The sequence below is a fragment of the Aquila chrysaetos genome, chromosome 22 (assembly GCF_900496995.4).
Source record: "Aquila chrysaetos chrysaetos chromosome 22, bAquChr1.4, whole genome shotgun sequence".
NCBI lineage: Eukaryota > Metazoa > Chordata > Aves > Accipitriformes > Accipitridae > Aquila > Aquila chrysaetos.
Window position 1 is genome coordinate 5,519,764 of NC_044025.1, and position 19,459 is coordinate 5,539,222.

General features: G+C 36.1%; 1 protein-coding gene across 6 annotated transcripts in view; it reads right to left on the reverse strand.

The window, feature by feature from the left end:
- TENM2 (teneurin transmembrane protein 2) overlaps window positions 1-19,459 on the reverse strand; it is a 715,493-nt gene that overhangs the window by 72,010 nt on the left and 624,024 nt on the right. For 5 of the 6 annotated variants that reach the window (XM_029997792.1, XM_029997790.1, XM_029997791.1 and 2 more), the window contains 3 exons: window positions 18,308-18,502; window positions 12,583-12,783; window positions 10,840-11,052 (listed from right to left, as the gene is read on the reverse strand). In XM_029997792.1, coding sequence (XP_029853652.1) covers window positions 10,840-11,052; window positions 12,583-12,783; window positions 18,308-18,502 — 609 coding nt within the window. The remainder of the gene's footprint in view (window positions 1-10,839; window positions 11,053-12,582; window positions 12,784-18,307; window positions 18,503-19,459) is intronic. The other variant, XM_029997793.1, reaches the window with a different exon arrangement.

A 19,459-nucleotide genomic window follows, 5' to 3' on the forward strand; every position in this document is an offset into this window, starting at 1 on the left:
TGTATGCCATATTGCTAATTTCTCTGCTAATTTCAGAGAGAAGTGATCTGTAACCCAGCATATACACATTTTGCCTTGCTTTATTAAATGGAAAGCAAAGAAGTCAGATCAGTTTATATTTAAAATCTGCTGAAAAGTGGATGGCAACATGCTACATTAGGAACTGAGTTCTACTCTCTGGTATTCCCAGTGGTTAAAAAAAAAAGTCAGTTCTCTCATCTGTACTAATGTACCTCTGGTTTTAGGAGAATCAGTGTCTTCTGGGACATTGAGGGTTTTGTGTTTGTGCATGCTGAATTTACAAAAATAACTGCAGTGCTATTCTTGAGGAACTCATTCCACAGGAAGCTCAGCAATCCCTCTTGATTCCTAACAATTGGAAAATCACAGTATTTGAAGCAGTACTGCTTTGAAGATCAATAAACCACCATGTTCTAGGTAAACATGTTATTTCTAAACTGATCTTTTCTTTTGTTAATTTGTTCTTTTGGATAATTGTCCTCTTAGTATCTTTACTAGCCTAAAATGACAACCTAGTAATATTTTTCACTACCAAGAGATTTAGTTTTTAATTAAAAAGAATGGGGTCTAATCATGATTACACTGTTGTATTTATTTCTTAAATAACAAAGCTCTTATCACTACTATTTCTCTTTAGAACAGGGACTGCATCTTGACGCACTGTGGTTCTTTAGCTCAGTTGTTCGGTGCTCTGAAAAACTGGCTATTTGAAGGCAAATTAAAACATATGTGGTCTAGATGCATTATGAATCTTACTCATTTGTCACACTCATGAATAACTTTACTCTTTCAACATCTACCTAAAAGCATTTCATCTGAAATTTTACAATTAACTCGAATGAATACAGAAGAGATTCATCTTTACTTTACATGGGTTTCTGTAAAAATATACTAAAATGTTAAAAGTGTATATACTTTTTAATTATATGAAAGATTAACTATGAGCTCATGTAGTTCTGTCTACCCTAAACACTCCAGAACATTTAAGAAGAAATACTTAAACCTTTCCTTGCAGCTATTTTGTATGGTATCTTATTTTACAGCATTTTAAAAGCAGGCCACAGTCTATTGATGCTGCATCGATCAACCTGCTCCACGCTGGACTGTTAAAAACTGCGAATAGAAACTAAAAATACAATGGGATTAGGAAAAAGCACTAAAACCTGACATTGACTGGCAGTTTGTCAAAATTATGGCTCCCTATTTACAGAATCCAGGAAACTCACAGCCTTTCAAAAGGCATTGTACAACAGAGAAAATACAAATGAGTTGGGTAGGACTTAGGTGCCATTATGCAAACCATGTTTGAGAGAATGCAGAAATTGTTTTACACTTGAACATCTGGGACTCACTGCATGGCTCCCAATAACCAGTGAGACAGCACAAGAAAAGGCAACGAATCCCAGATGTTAGACATCGGTCATGGGCCATAGAACTGGCAGATTACAGTAAGACTGGAGTAAAAGTATCTTTTAAGTTTAGTAGAATGAGAGGGAGAAAAGCTTTACATGGATAACCAGACAGCTGTGTCTCCTCTGCCTAAATTTTCATTAGGGATAATATTATGATCCATGTCACACTGAAGTCTTTGTGAAAGCAAAAGTTACTACTTTTCCATGAAAACTGCTTAACTGTTTAAGAGAGGTACTTGTTTGGAGTGAAATATTTAAGTTAGGCGTGTAGCACCCAGTGCTAAGGGTCAGCTCTCAGATTTGAAAATCTTCAAGGAACAGCTGGACCATGAATCCTTTCTGCTCTAATCCTGTTACTGAATGAAGAGAGAATGAGGATAAATACAGTAACCTTAATTTCTCATGTCCCACTTTTCCTTTGGCTCTTAGTACTATGACTGTGAACTGCTGCTAGACTAATGAGACACCAGTATTGCTTTGTCTCTTATCTATCCCAGCATGGATGTGTTTTGAATACAACGGACAGAATGAGATGGAGACTTATATGTCAATCAATACTATATCACTGAAAACGCTACAGTAGTATGTACTGGAAATTGTAGAAATCTACACACTTAGTTACAATTTTCATGGCAGCTATAAATCAGGTAATAATGATCCCAATATTACTCCAACTATCTGCACATTCAACATACAGAGATGAACATGGACCATAACCTCAGACCCGAACACCTTCAAGAACACTCAAGTTTGTATTTAGTTCTTACATTTCAGTTATCCAACTGATGTTTGTAATTTCTTTGGGCAAACAAAATATACTACATTATATGATGATTTCTGTTGTACAGAAAACTTTGCTTCTTTTTATATATACAGAAAAACTGTATCGAAAATGAAATAGACTGAGGCTACCTACAGGAATAATCTCCAGAAGCGAGGTTATCCTAATAAGCATTTCATAAGCAGGTCAGAATAGGGATGGAAAGAAAGAACAAGAGAAAGGAGCCGAATAACATAAATTTTGTAAAAACTTTGTTCAGTAAGAATGGCTCACGGTACCTCATAACTGGTACCCTGAACAAGTCCCCATATTCAATCCTTAAGATCTTTTAAAAAAATTGTCTAAGTAAGGGCTTTTAGTGAAAGGAGGATATATCAATATTCAACATCAGTGTGTATTTCATCCTTGGTGAGTATTACTGCATAAGAGATAACTGACAGTTTAAAGAGAAAGCTTTCAATAGTTTCATTTTTCCCCCAAAGCCCTAAATAGATCACACAGCAAAATCCTGAACTGACACTTCACAGATGCTATGGAGACCATTTTTTTTCCTCTTTCTTTCTGACATTAATATTTTTAATACAACATTAAACTATGAAAATATTAAGTAGAGAATTTCAAAAGCATCAAATATCTTAGGAAGACAAGCCTCTAACTTCTAATGGATCCTACTGTTAATTTGATACTAAATTGACAAGAAGCTGAAAAGTTAAAGCCTTGTGTCTGAATTGTTATTCCATAGAGTTTGCTGCAGTCAGGCAAAACACATTTGGCTTTATTTGCATCTTCAAGCATGAAAGAGTATGTGAAACTGATGTTGAAGATACAGGAATTATATCTTGAGAATGTATGAGCAAGAATGCAAGTGATTAAGGAAAAGATACCTTTAACAAGAACACTAACAGGAGGCCTGAAAAGGATGGGCAGATACTGCTCTTTTTTGTATTTGTTTCTTAGTAAGTATTATATATACATATATATGTTTCTCAACATCTGGTACTACCTTCCTATCTCTATATAATCTATGTCACTGACCTCTCACAAGCATTCCCATGTCTTTGTTGTTTTGTATCCAGCAACACCATGCAATTCACTCACTTGCTGAAGCTGCGCTTGACACCACAGGGTACACAATAACAGAGAAAACATTATCTGTCCAAGAAGAGAAGATTGCCTGATGCTGGGAATACTCCTATGAACAGTAAAATCAGCTTTACCCTTTCAAAAGTTAGATCAGCTGCCTGATTGATTGCCCTCCCCCTCTTTTTGTGGTCTTTCAAGAGTTCAAGTATTGGTCAGAAAATCAATATAACTCATGTAGAAGCCCCTCCAAAAGGAGAAAAAAGAAATGTGATTTCAGTTTGGGAAACTATTCACCAGTATCTGCTGGGTGCATCTTTGAAGTACCAGACAAAATGCAGGAAGCTTTGCTGAAAACACGCTCATTAATTTTTGGGGGATAGAAAGCGAAGAAGTAAGGTCATGTTCTGCAAATATCCTATATAAAGAGAAAGAAAAAAGCCACTCAAGTGTTCCAACACTGTGCTGTGACATATTTCAATCATTTACAGGAAGCCCGCAGCAAAGAATGCAAACAGGAAAGTTCTTCCTCATGAATAAGCTTGCCTTTTAGCCAAAAAAGATCCCCAGCTGCCCTGTGTAAATTCCGCAGATGAAAAGGAATTCTGTTTCTAAACTCCCTGAAAGTCAAACCACTCTCACTGTATACAGATCTCTACACAGAATACTTCCTTCCAAATATATATAATCGGCTATCTTGCTCAGTTCTGATAAGGTAAGAGGATGCATATGGTAGTTCTGGATTCCTTAGTGCTACAGAAATTGTTTAGAAAGTTTACTCATCCCTGATACACAAAAGTAGCGAAGTATATTTTAGTTATTGGGATAGGAATTTAGAAAGTTACAAATCAGAAACAAAAATCCCAAACAAGAGCTATTTACACAGCGTATAATCTGGGCAGTCTACAGCCAAGAGATTTTATTCAGAAGTTTTTGAGGTGAAATAAAAGATGACATGTTTACAAAACCAACAAAACACCCAATAGCAGATGTAGCTGGAAAAGATAAAAAGCATCATCTTCCCAGGAAGAAATTTCTAATTGCTTATTTATCGGGAGCTTGCATCTTTACTGAAGCACGGTCATGTTGGACTAGATGACCACTTGTCTAATTGACTAGTACATTTACTTGGGTTTGGTTATAAAATGTAACATGATATAATGTGACATACGTGACCAAAACATCACTTTATAAGGAAAGCTACCTTATGAGTCTGTCTGTGCCTGCCTGACAGAAATGAAAATGTAAATTATGGGCAAAGAATGACAGAAATCATTGAGAATCTTTCAGATTACTTCATGAGGTATCTGCTACTCTTCCGTTTTGCTGAAGAGATGCGTGGAGGGGAAACCACCCTGTCACACTCCAAATGAAAGCTTGACAACATGTACCTAAAAGACTGCATCATAGATGTGCTTATCAAGATATGTGCCACCAGGTGTAAAGACAATAGGATGACTGTATTATACAGATGATGAACCTGAATCTGCAGATACAGAAACAGCCGATGTCTCTAACATTTTTGGTCACGCCATCATATATATTCCCAACATATTTCTGTATCATCAGTAATGAAAAGTGGTCATGACCCAAATATTCTATGCATTTTTCAAATAAAATGAAAAAATGTGTTCCTCCCTCTATAGAGCCAACATAGGCCATTATGAAATAAAGTACTTAGAAGGTTTTTTTTGTGCCTTGATAGGTTATAAACTGTTACAGATTAATTTTAAGTTAGAGTGCATCAGAGAAGTCTAATATATCTAGCTCCTTCTAAATTGCTCTTTGTCAGATACGATGGCTTTCCACTGTCTCCTCCCACACACTTTCCATCTCTCCTGAAAATTGCCTCATCTTTGAATCATTACCGTTGTAATTACAACAAGAAAAATCAGCAGTAGAAGAAAAAAAATCTTTGACGCAAAGAGCATTATCATGGGACAAAAATATCCTGCTGTATCCAGAGATAACACAATGCTGCATTATTAATGTTTCTATTGAATATTGACTTCATGATAAGGTAAAAATCATAATCTTTACACTTTATATGTGGTATTCCTTCCGGCTGACAAAAAATATAAACATATCTAAAAGCTGAGAAGGGCATGGTCATCCCAAAACAATTGGGGAAAAAAAAAATTTTAGTAAACATTTTTTTTTTGTAAAAACAGAGGTAGAATACTATTCATCTAATGTTCAGTTGGGTGAGTCTTGGTGCTTTAAAGGGAGAGGATTTGAACTATTTACCTACTGGGTGTAATATTTGCTCTTTGTTTGGATGTTTCAGAGTGGCTCAATATATACATTGACAACCCATTGTTCTGCAAATACAGAACACACAGATTAGTCTCCTTGGTTGGATAAATGATCAATTCTACTTCTAAGAGCAGCATTAGATTCTTAAAGGGGATGACAGTGCAAATCTTAACATAGGCCATTATAAAATAACGTACTTAGAAGGAATGCTTCCTTTTAAGCTCATTTAAAATCAGACTGGAAGAGAGCTCATATGGTTCAATGACTTTCTAGTCAGCTTGCTCCCCCATGGCAGGATGAATTGCCTCTCTGATATTCCTGACAGACGTTTGTCTAAATTGTTGTTAAAAGCTCCACTGATGAGGACTCCACAACCTGCTTAGACAACCTACTTCAGTTTTTCATTTATTGTTACAAGGTTTTTCCTAACACCTAACCCAAATCTCCCATACTGTAACTGAAACTTCTGATCTTAATCATCCCGGACACAGAAAGTCCTCCCTTTTCCTGCACATTTTTATGTATCTGAAAATTTTAGGTTATTTCCCACCACGTAGGTGACAGGATCCTGATTCTTACAAATCTTTCTTCTTTATTCAAGGCCCTGAAAACATAGAAGATAAGGCATAGGGCTAATACAGATTTCCAAATCCCTTATTTACTAAAGAACATGTCCTACCATTTGACAGTTTCAGTACAGATGCCAAGGACTCAGTGGGGGAAAGAGAGTGGCAGATCCCCACCTCTGGAGTTAGATTCCGAAAAGCAGTACCAAGCCAGGAAGCAGTGTAGGTTAACGGTTGGACTCGATGATCTTAAGGGTCTTGTCCAACCTAGCAGGTAGATAGTTGGAGGTTCAGCTTCTATGGCTGTCAAAGCAGGTATAGCTCATTTGCATTGAAAAATAAAAAAAAAAAAAAGGAACACAAAAGAATTGTCCTGATCGTAATCTGCAGCAGAGTATCCATATTATCAAATAGCCTTGACTACAATCTTTTGCCACTTTCTGTCTGAAAGCAGAAGTGCTTAACCTACATCTAATGTAGAATGTGAGCAGATAAAAGCAAGGCTTTGGCAATATGACAGGCGGCCGCAAAGAAAACCTCATATATCGTCTTCTGGTGAGAGCTCACCTTACAAGATACGTTTGCAGACTTTCAAATTTTACTTGTAAATATTTAGGATTAAATCCTGGATCAGTGGTCTCACAGTGAGATTTTTACCAATGACTTAATAACAGTCGTATTTCATGCTGCAGGGATATGAATTACAGACAGAATTACACTTTTAAAATGGTGTTTTGACTGTTTCTTAAGATCTCCGCATATATCACACTGTCCTTAGTATGCTATCCTGACAGTTTATATGGAGAACACCCTCCACAACAGTTTAAAAACAACAGTTTTAAACATCCAAATATTATTTTCAGGGAAAGTAACAGATCTGTTTTGTAACAGCATGCTTTAACAACACTCAGATGATTCAAGGAAAAGCTAAATCCTCCATCTTAAAATTCTGGCATGAAATTGGTTCAAGATTTAGCAACTGCTATATCTTAGTGTTTCGCTTTGTTATTAGTTTTCCAATATTTTTTTTTCATCTAGATTACCCTCTATTATTTAGTTATAACTTCCTCCATAATTGCAATCAATGAATAGTAATCACTTAATAAACATATCCTGACAGGTCTATTTTTGCACTGGGAAAAGATTAATTTTCTTTATCATCACTCCAGTAAGCAATTTTTCTTCTTACCTGAAGTAACAAAGTGAAATGTAGTGCCCAATGTGGAGTTCTGCTTTGCTGCGTACAGCGTTTGAGCTAGACCAGACACCACTCCTTTCATTTTTATATTTTTGGATATAGATTCATTAAAATCTCTGTAACCTGGACTTTGCGTTCACTGATTTTTATATGTAATTCTATTGCTGCACATAGGTAAAAGCTGCTTTGCACAAACAGCTTGTTAACACCGAGCTAATAGTGACATTCTGGGAGACTTTTCAGAGTGCTTTTCTTAAAATGGAGGTAATGCAGAGAGAAACTGTATTTTTGTTAAATTTTTTGAGCTTAAATACTCAACATCAAAATGCCAAAGGGTATGCATTCTGTCAAATATCTATAAAGGCCTAATTTGATATTAAATAGAACAAAATACGCTGAATGAACTTGGATACCTGCAGGTTGCTATAATGATTTCTTTTTCCACAGCCATGTGAATCTAGCACATGAAACTGGTAAAGAAACACAAATAAAAGAAAATATATTTTGCTTTGTATATAGAAACCTGTTTCTTTTCTCACGAATTAGATCGATTTGTTCTAAGTGGGCTTGGCCTAAAGTCACTGGAATCAAAGCAAGTTTTTCTACTGACTTCAGACTAGGTGTATCAATAAATGGAAATTCAGAGTAAATAAACTCTCCTATGTGATTCATATTTTTCTGCTTGAAGTCCACATGGAGAAATTCTCAAATGTCTTGTGAGGTAAGCCTGGCCATTCATTGCTCCTGAAGACCTAACATGGGTATTCAAAAATTCAAACTATGTAGAGGGAAGGGAGAGATTCAACGTCTGCTCATATGCTATTTTACTCTAGTCTGGCCTGGCTTTGCCTTAGGACAAACAGACTGTGCAGTTTGCCAGGTACCTTTCAAACAGGACTAAAACAATGGCTTTGGATTAAATAAAATAAAATAAAATAATTATAAAAAAATTACAAAATCAAGGTTTGAATACATCAAATTTGCATTCCTGAATATTATCTTTTTAGGTGGACACTCCTCAGTGAGTAATTCTGACATTAAATGGTCTTTCAACCTTTCAGTTGAAAGTGAAACCATAAAGGGAGTACTCTAAATTAAAATTTGTTTCTGTAAAATGTAAGTACACTTTAGTTCTTCACACCAAAGTTTAAAACATCTTGAGGAACTCATCCTTGTTCCCAGGTATCAAGTCACTCTAAGGACAAATTTTCCAGTGGTAACTTCTAGCATTGTTTGTACCAATACCGACAAAAATTAGTTTTACCATCCTTATCCTCCAAACTCTCTCTCTGTTTCAGCCCCATGTAACATGAACCAGTGGGATCAAGCCGACTGTCCCTCTGAACTGAATTCCATTTCTGGCATCATGCTTTGTGCTTTTGTAAATGGCCTCACAACCAGGCCTCATGATATAAGCATATGAAAATTATTACTAATACAGGTCTGTCACAAAAATACATATCTGCCTACATACAACAGGCAACTTATGACTGCACAAATTTAATATACGATAACTAGAAGGGCAAACCTAAATTTTTTGCCCTAGTCTCATCTTTGCCACAGGCAGACACACATTAAGTTTCAAGGAAATCTTTCTAATACATACCAAACAAAAAAAGCTTACGGGTATTTTAATCACTTTAGCAGTATCACCCTTATTCTGAAAAGAAGAATTGATTATATACATCAATAATAAGGAAAATACTTATTTCACAGCTCTGAAAATTAGACTAAAAATATCTCACTTCAGAGTTCACTAGTTTTGCTTGTAATTTTCAGAATTCTTTTAACATATCAGTACAAGGCAGCTTTTTGTGTGCACAGTAATGAAGACTTTAAATACACTAATTACCTGTAAACATATGCATAGTACTAAAAGATCATAAAGCAAAACAAATTTTGCGCAAAGCAGCAACTTTTAAATTAAGCAACTATTACACAATTCAATGCAAAAAATTTATATACTAGGCATTTTGAAAAGATCTGGGAAGTATTTAATATGAAAACAAAATGCCTGGATTAATCTAGCAGAGATATGTTGATAAGATGGAAGTCAGAAAGCAATTGTGAGAAAACACTCTGCATCTATGCTGGTCACAAAGTGTTCAGTCATAAAAGCTTTGATTTAAATCATATTAGCATAGTGTGGTGGAAGCATGCAGCACCACAACATCAAAGGATATGCCCCCAAAATATGTATTTATTTTTCTTTTTTTTTTTTTCTTCTCTCCAATAAGAGTATACTTTTAGTTTCCAACTCATGTGTGTATCAGAAATGGCTTGTATATCCAGGAAGAAATCAGAGGGGAATGAAAAAGAAAACCAGCTTGCGGGATGCAAGAATCTCACCATACTTTTAAGTAAAGAAATAGCAATTCACTTGTAATAGGACTGTTCCATTAGGGTCCCTGATTGCCATAGAAATCTCAGTTGATCTACTCCTTTGCTTTGTTAAATTTACCACTTCAAGATAATTAAAACAATATGACCTTGGATTTGGACTCACTAGGTTTCTTTTAAGGTATACCTCACAGTCCTCCAAAAAATCTTTGGAGAAAAGTACATTTGCCTGAATCTCACATTGCCTCGGAAGTTGGATACTTTTGTTCCAGACAATTTTGCTCAGACTTTTCAGAAGAGATGTGATCACTCAGAACTTCCCATTTTTGATTACAGCATAGGGGAAATAACAATTTTTCCCTTTGTTTTCAGTAACTTTACAAAGTAATCCAAATGCACTACCTGACTGCTTGTAAATAAAGAACTTTATTTAGGAGCAATTAGTTCCTCTTCAGAATAAATGTTCAAGCACGGTAATTGAGAGGATAGAACATCATTGCTTTGTGTAAGTATAACCTTTTTGAACTTCCCAGGCTGACACATCACAGCTGAGCTGCAATCGTGTTAGTCACAGCACTCTGCGTGATGCCAATGCTGTACTGAGCAGCACGCTATTAGGAAAGGGTACAGCAGCATGCTGCACTACCGGCAGGGCCCTCCCATGCTGGGATTGCCTATATGCAAACACCATGCCCACTGTCACAGCACAACGCAGGAGAATGCTAGGGAGCTATTTCTGTAACACCAGGACCACTTATTCCTCCACAACTTGACCCCCGCTTTGTGTGGTGATGGTGGCGATGTGTTTCAGATGTGATGTATAATAGCCGGAGAGCACTGATGCATCAGACCAGGAAATTAAAAAAGATGCCATTCACACAAAGGAATGTTTAGTTAAGTTTGAAAATCTTGGCTCAGATGATACCGTGATGGACCATTTGTTACATCTTTACTTACTAATGTTCATTTGCTGTGGAATTCGTTGGTGGTTTTTTTTTTTTTTTTTCCTCTACAAATCAGTTTGTTACTGATTTTAAATGATTCCGAGAGCACATCTGCATTTCGCCCAACACACTTTGAGTCAGAGATAATATTGAAAGCACTAGGGTCCTTAAAGGAACAGCCTATCACAATACACAACAGTAACTATGTTTCTACGATTTATGAAAAGAAAGCAATATGTGCCTGTTTCGGTGCCTGTCGTTTGCCTACCAATGGTGCAGTGCTCCCCATTCCAGCCCTCTCTGCATTCACATTTCCCATCTTTACAAGTTCCGTGCTCCGTACAACGGGGATGACACACACGCTGGTCACACGCCACTCCTGTCCACCCTTCTTCGCAGCGACATGCTCCGCCAATGCACACCCCGTGAGTGCCGCAGTCTACGGAGCACACTTCTAGGAGAAGAAAAGAAGAAAGATTATAGCTAGCTATAATAGCTATAGCTTATGGCAGCGGCAATGGGGCAGAAGCAGCAACCTAGTCACGAAGGGAAAAGTGAGTAGAACAGGTATGCTTTTGCTGAAAACTATATGCTGTCAAAAGCTTGCCTGTTCATCGTCTGATCAAAACCGGCATTTAACTTGTGCTTAAAACCAAACTAAACTATATTAAAAAGCTGTTTTAAAAAAATCTGCTAATTTATGCTGGACAGACTGCTGTAGAGCTGCATCCTCTATTGAGATACAAACAAATTTCAGAGGTAGCTTCCTCCACACCTGTCAGCAGCGAAGAAGGGGAGCATGTAGCTCTGTTTTACTCAAACCTGGACCCCTGGTGATTTTGATACAGACATCGATTTGCTAAGAATGAGACTGAAACTCACCTAAAACTCATTCAGCAGGCAATAGTGACAATTCAGGGTCACTTAGACTCTGGGAGTGATGGGTAAAAGACACTTTCAAGGGAGAGATTTTGGAATCCTATTACTAACATGGTCAGTTATCCGGTGTCTCACTCCAAAAATTCTTCTGCTCTCTGCCAGCTGAAGTTGTAGAAAAGCAGAGGGGTCTTTTGCCTCATGCATCATCAAAGAAATTGAGAGTGAAACTCTCATTCATAAATTTTTCTGGCTGCTAATGCATGAAGCAGAAAAAACACATCTTGATACTCATTTTACTGGTGGGGTATTCTAAGACATTAATCTTAAGAAATAACTGAATAAGTGTGAAAAGTGTAAATTTTATTCTGAGAGAGTTGCTTATGGCCAACAGCTCGGTCTCAAGGTTCAGCTTACAACATAAATGCAAAATTTCCCCACAAATAGAACATTTGCTGTCTTGTCAAAACTGTTTTTTTTCTCTTTAGCTCCTTCTGTTAGGATAATCAAGTTTTACCACTGTAGCTTTGGAGAGGATGAAATTTTTTAGCCTACACTTTTATGCCTGCAATTTAGTGTCTCTTCCACTAAATTTTTTTTTTTTTTTTATATTCCATGTACAATTGAAAAGGGAAAAATACCCTCCATTTGAAAAGAGATTTTTCTGTTTTGTGATGTTTTTATAAATAAGTAGCATTTTGATGCACAGTAAAGCAACCCCCCCCAAATTTACTTAACTGGAGTGTTTTCCATTCCTCAAATGTTATAAACATATTTATAAATTATGGAAGTTTTCATCTACAGTTGGGAAACAGGTGTGAAGCACTGAAGTAACTTTTTCAGTCAAAATGAGGGTCAACATTAGAACAAAATACAAACTCCTAACCTGCATCCCCCCTGCCCCCCAGCTGACAGTCCCAAATTAAGAATGTCACAAAAAATAGTATCTAAGATATACACACACTTCTTCCCAACATAACTAAAGAGGACCAAACACGTTCCAAAGACAATTTTCTAAACTATTTGAATTTCAAACTTGTCACAGATGCTAACATTTTAACAAAATAGGAACATTACTGCAAAATCAGGAAAAAAATATTTTTCTTACCAACGGAGCAGTCAGGACCCATCCAGTTGGGATCACAGCTACAAAGACCTGTGTCAGACAGGTAGGTACCGTGCCCGCTACACTGGTCTGGACACTGGGCTCTGGGAAGCTCACAATTTATTCCACCCCACCCTGGGCTGCAGAGACATTCTCCATTCACACAGACTCCGTGGTTGGAGCACGTTGGATCTAAGCAATCAACTACAGAAGAAAAAAACAATGTAGAGAAAGGTCAGTTCACACAATGTGATGTATGGAAAACATGGAGATGTGTGCTCTAAAAAGTTGATATCACGGTGATAAATAAAGCAAATTGATGTAGATCTTCAAGTCATATTAATACCCGGTCCGAGAATGGGAAAGTGCAAAGTAATTTGTGTTTTATATTGGCTCCAAATAAAACAGTATGTGACTGAACAATGAAAGTTTACTGCAGGAATGCTGTAGTGAAGAAGCACAAACACTTAAAAATAACACCTAAATTTATATAATAAGAGTTCCACACATAAGCCTTTGCCTACGGACATTTCTTCTGAAATACACTGAAGCTCCAATGACTCATGTACTATATTTAAATAACAAAATAAAAAAACCCCTGAATAAATTGCACTTTTAAAAGGATATTTTTCTTCGGAGTATCTTCATCAATACTGCTATTATTACTATTGAAATGCTAGAGGATTTTGTGAATCACATTATGATATCCACTTTAAATACCTAGAAGTCAAAATATCAGTGGCTTTCAGCCTCATTTAGACTCCTAAATTATTCAGGCACTTCTGAACATTTGATTCATGGTCCATTAGTAGCTGAGCTGTGAAATTGAGAGTCTTAGTTACTTCAACCCATATTCTAACCAGCAGATAATTCCTCTTAAAGAAATAAAGGAAAACAGATATAGGTATGGATTTCATCTTTTCTCAATCCAGAAACAACAGAATAAGAAAGTGAAAAAACTTATGATGGAAAATCATCCAATGAAATTTCAGTTGCTATTTCAATCCTGATAAATAAAGGAATGTTATGAGCTGTCTTTCAAATAAACTCTATCAGTAACATGATGGTTTTCCAAATTTTTATCTTATATCATGAATTTATACAAGTATACTATGCTCTACTGCAAATACCAACATAGAGGCTTTACCAACTGCCTTTTGCTGTGGAATTGAGGGCCAAGGTCAAATTCATGTCCTAAATAAAATGAATTCTTCTCATGACTGGTATATATTAGCTCACAACAGAAGGACCAAGAATGATTGGCATTCTCTCTTGCAGCTCCAGGAAGATCTGAGTTTATAATGAAAGTGATTTATCTCTCATCTTTTCCAAATTGATCCTTCTAAATTAAGGCAGAGACATTTTCACTCTACCTTATGTGAACAATACTCGATCTTTCAAATCTCAACTTTTCTATAAACATAGAGTCTTGTCAAATTATTTTATGTAGTTGCAGAACATTTAAAGTAAGTATATAGATTAGATACAACACAGAGGATTGAGGCAGGCACATTTAGAGATGCAATAACATGAGTTATCAGAATACTTTTGATTTTAATTCAGATTACTGTAGTACAGGAATAAATTACTATAAAATTTCTTATAAGATTTTCATTTTAATGACAACACTGGTTATAGGGTGGGGGTTTTTTTTCCTTTTTTTTTTTAAGATGTAATGCTTACTTAATTGGACATGAAAATACTATAATGCAATTTTGTATTTATAGGTAAACAAAGACCGTTTTGTGGTTCAGCTCAGATAAGATTTGATAAATTCATAAATTGTTTTAAAATTATCCAGAATGTTTATCCTGTACTGTTACTCTTTCTTGGTGCTTAATAAAATTAGACACTGTCCAAAGGTTAGAATGTATCTTTCATACTATTTCTGTTGAACCCGATAGACACAGAGCTGTGAGGAAATAATCTGATTGAATAAAGAAATAAAGAACACAAAGATTTAGGTCAATTTAATTTTAGGATGAAGGTTACTTTTTTCCCCTAAATTTAGTCTATTCTATTTTTTTCAGATGATGATATTTTAATGGAAAATTTAAAAGGGTAATATGTGTATAACATTGTATGTGGCAGGACAGCTAACTTTAGGAGACATTGATGAGTCCTAATGTACTCTCCATGTCAGAAATGTATCATCTTCCTTCTCAAATGAAAGTACTAATGAAAGCAATGTGGAGCATGTGAAAAACACCACCTTCTGCTACATAAATTAAATGTCCTTCCTCTATCCTGAATTACAGTATTTGTGCAGCTAAGACTTATTTCCACAGAATAAGCCTACCAATACCCCTAAGTCCCCAATCTCCCTTGGTTTATAGAATAACACACGAACTACCTTTGTCTTTTGTTCTAGACAAATATACTTTATAGCTGTTTTGTTCTATCCTATGGGTAAGTAATAGCTTTCAAAGTTTAAATTGAAGAGAGTTTTTACTTTGAACTCAAATCTTGTTCTATTTTAATACATGTTCTTAGAGTTATCATCTTGGGCCAGATCCTCAGCTGCTAAAATAGCATAACGTGATTACCTGCAATAGAACTACACTGACTTATGCCGCAAAAGTTCTGGCCCCGAGTCTTTAGAAGGGTTTACAATGACATTTAATAAGGATTTATAAGTGGAGCTTCTTTGGTGTTTAAACAAAGGAGAATGCGCCTCAGCAAGTAAGTACATTAGACTTAGAACTCATAGCCCCTTGGCAGCTCAGATCATTAGAGCTCATTTAGTATTGGGCCCTCTGTAGACTTGACAAAAAGGGTACTGAAAGCAATTTATATCCCTAAGGACAAAAAAGGAGGTCAAGGAGTTTTCTGAACAATATGTACCATAAAGCCCCCAAAGAGCCATGAATTACACTTACGAAGTTAAATGTCATTGAAAAATGACTCGACCAGGAAACTGACAAGAAAACCACCCTGAACTTAACCTAATTTGGCAATTTCACTTGTCTCCCCCCAAACCAGATTGAATGAAACCTGACAAATATGCCACTTCATCTTGTGTGCAAATTTGTTAATAGGACAACAGTGTTTATGCTGCAAAAATTGTGCATCACAAATATTGATTTTGGTGCCACTTTCATTTCAGGTAAATTGTTTGAACAATATGACCGTGATGAGTATCAGAAAGAAAAAGCTAACGGGAAGAAAAAAATGCTGACCCACTTGTTCTAATACAACATCTTACTTGGAAAATGGTGAATGAATCAACCTTTGCCATTCCTCTTGGAAGCCAAAAATCAATAGAGGAGATTTCATATATTCATATATAAATGAAGATGTATTTATTTGTATCATTCTACCGTTAGAATTGTAGGATTTTAATTCATGCAAAAACTTTAAATAAGATCAGATGATTACCTGCAACTGGAGAGACTCCACTTCATATTATGCCCTTTTTCCCATAGCTCTTGAATTAATGTGAGAAATATGTACAGAAGAAATGGAATTTTAGAGTAGAAACATGATGCCTGGTTTTTATTTATTTGTAAATTAATTTATTGACTTATTTATTGCCCAATGATGTATGCAAAAGGTTATTTTAACCTTTCTTGTCATGTTATTGGCCCCTTCCAATTTTGCAGTCAATATCTCCTGCCTTTGTAATCCATTTATCTTTTTAAGAAAAAACTTAACCTTTCAAGCACCGTGTTGATTAAATAATGTATATCCTTTCACCTCACATAGTAATTCACCTCCCCCAAAACTTTGTTGACTGACAATGTTTTGTTGTGTTTCCAACTTCGAGTGGTGTTAACATGAACACCTGTACAAAAAGAAACGCACTAGTTTGTTCTATAAACTCTGGAGTTGGTGATGTGTTTGTTTCACCCATTTCAAACATTCACCTTAGGATAAGCTGAATTAAGCACTACAAGTGCCTATTTCTCTTACAAGAGTGCTAGGGGATTCAAGAGGTCTAGCCCAGATATACCACAGCCATTCTAGACAACTGAAAGTAGAGAGAGAATTCCATGCAAGTAGCTGGAAATTACAATCAAGATGAGGGAGGAACTGCTTACAAGGTAAAATTTACAGAATCAAATGAAAGAAAGATAATTTTAGGCCATCTACCATAGTCTCTCTAATAATACAAGCATTTATACGACAACACAAAATGTGACAAAATTTATATAACTTGATTAGACTAAGCAAACAATTGCAGTTAGTACCAGAAAGAGAGCTTCTGCATTCCTGGGGTATAGACTGGATATTGTAGAGCATGCTAAAGACAGTCTTCTTCATCTTTGATTTCGATGAGAATGCTAGCTATAGCAAGGCATTTCAGATAATTTTTGAATATTTCCTATAATCACACACTCAGGGTGAACTGACAACTATCAATCCTAGCAGACAGAAAGGACATTACAGAATTTTCCAGATATAGCTTAAAATGCAACCCATTAAAAACAACGGAAAAACTCTACTGACTTCAACTGAGTTCTCGGTTAGAGCTTTAATAACCAGTGTTGTGAAGCTTTCCTGGAAGGAGATGACAGGAATGAATTGAACAAACAGTTGCAGTGTTGGCAGTCCCACTAGGGAGGATCCTTGCTTTTTTTTTGCTTTTAGCAAAATAAGTTCACTCAGACTAATGGGAGAACTTGTCTTAAAGGTGATGACTGCAGTCCACGCCCAAAGAATAAAACCCTTAGTGGTTTAGGTCCCTCTAGTTTTCTTCCCTTTGTTTTCCGGTGGGAGTAAGAGCTGTTTACTATAGGGTAAGATAAAAATCAATACACATGGTGGACAGCTCTGCATTCCACTCAGAATACTCTATAGAGAGACTCTTCAGTCCTAAAACCATGCAAGCTCCAGTCCTACCACTTCAGTCCTCAGACTGCTCCCCCTTTTGGAAGATTAATAAGCTCTGGAATGTCATCAGAATGTAGCTTGAACTACTACTGCTCTGAGGATGTGTCAAGGTATGCTAAACTGTCTATTTAGCAATTTTCTGGCGAGTTAAATTCCCTTTTAAAACCATACTAATATATTTTAAAAAACAAAGCAGTCCAATTTATGTTGTGCATTCTAACAGAAAACACTGTGAATAAAATCAATATTGAGCTTAATCTATGACCACATTTTGCATGGGTTGTTTTGTTAAATTTGCTCATTCTATGTACACAAGGAATTGGACACTTTCAACATGAAGAGTTTTTCTGCATTTAAAGGACAGTTATCATTTGTGTGTGCCATCTACCTTTCTTTAATCCCATATGATTGCAGATAACAGGAGTAATTTCCCTACATTAAGTCTGTAAGTAACATGGATACCTGTCTTTCAAATTTGTTTCATCAACTTCTGTCTTAATAGTGACTGATATGTTTGCTTTGTGTGGAGCTGCAGCTATACAATTTTGCCTACCGCTGCTCCTTTTTCCTCTGCATTTCACATCTAAATTGTTCAATAAAGATAATCCATAAGAAGAGATTCATCTTCACTCTTCAACAAAGGAATTATTCAGGTTTACTTGTGGCAGACATACTTAATACTGCAAAACAATGTATATGGAAGGCCAGAAGTTTTGTCTGAACTTTGATACATCAATAAAATTGTGAGGCATGACATTTTTACCCCTCTTTTACAATACCCTGCTCCAGTAGTTTTACATTTAAATTTTTATTCTGTTCTTTCCTTTTTTTCTACCCATTAAATAACTCCAAAACCCAGCAAACAAACTCACAACATAGAAAGAAAATGTCCTACCTTCTTCACAGTTTTCTCCTTTATAGCCAACAGAACAGACACAGTTCCCTTCGATGCAGGAACCATGACCTCCACAGGAAGGATCAATACACTGGCTGATGGGTACATCACATTCTGGACCTTTCCAGCCACTGTAGCATAAGCAGGTGCCTTTAGAGTACTGACCATTGCCACTGCACAGAACCGGGCAGGCAGCTGGAAAATTGAATGAAAGAAAAACAGCATACAGGGTCATACATGTAGTCATGTAAAAGTGCACTAAAAATCCACTACCAAATACTTATACATATATTCAAAGATGTTAATTTTCTTGGGAAAAAAAACTAAGATAATTTGTAGTAGTTCAGTTCTTCATTTCCAAAGAAATTATCTGATTACTATTTAATAAAGCACGCATGTGTTGCGCATTCTGAGAATACAGCTACTATTCTTTACAGACTGTTGATGATGTTTGGGATAACTAATGAGGTAATTTGAACAGATTTGAGTCTGACATTACTCTGCTTTGTTCCACTAGGTAACATCCAATTTTCACAGATAGCAGAACACAAAACATTCAGTCCCCAGAACATTTTATTATACAGCATCTTTCTTATTCCATAACACTTTTTTAATGTAATGTCCCCAAAATATTTTAGACCCTTTGACTTGTTTTTTTTCAGTGTAAGAATCTTGAACACAGGAATAACACAAGCTTTCATCTACAACAAATGCACCTTGCCACCAATATCCCTGCTGAACCTTGTTTTCCCAAATCCCACAGTGACTGCTTTTACCCTGTGTGTATTGACAAGAAAGCAGCATTAACCCTTATCCCTCCCTCTTGTATTATTAAGGGGCAAGACACATTCTGAGCAAATATTCATTTATGCAAATGAAGTGAAGCCTGTGAATAATAAAGGTAGTCAGCAGGTCTTGGATGCCAGGAATCAGATGTTGTACATATGCAGAGCAATGGAAAGAAACAAGTGTTTTATTAAAAGCCAGTTGCACATAAATGTTGCACTAAGGCATATTCACACTCCTATATGGCCACGTCTCCCCTTTGAACATGGCGATCTGTGAACTCACATGCCCACCAAAGACTGAATGTATGGTCACCAGCCAGAGAAATGGAAAAAATAACAGAGGAATAACAGAAAATGGGATTAA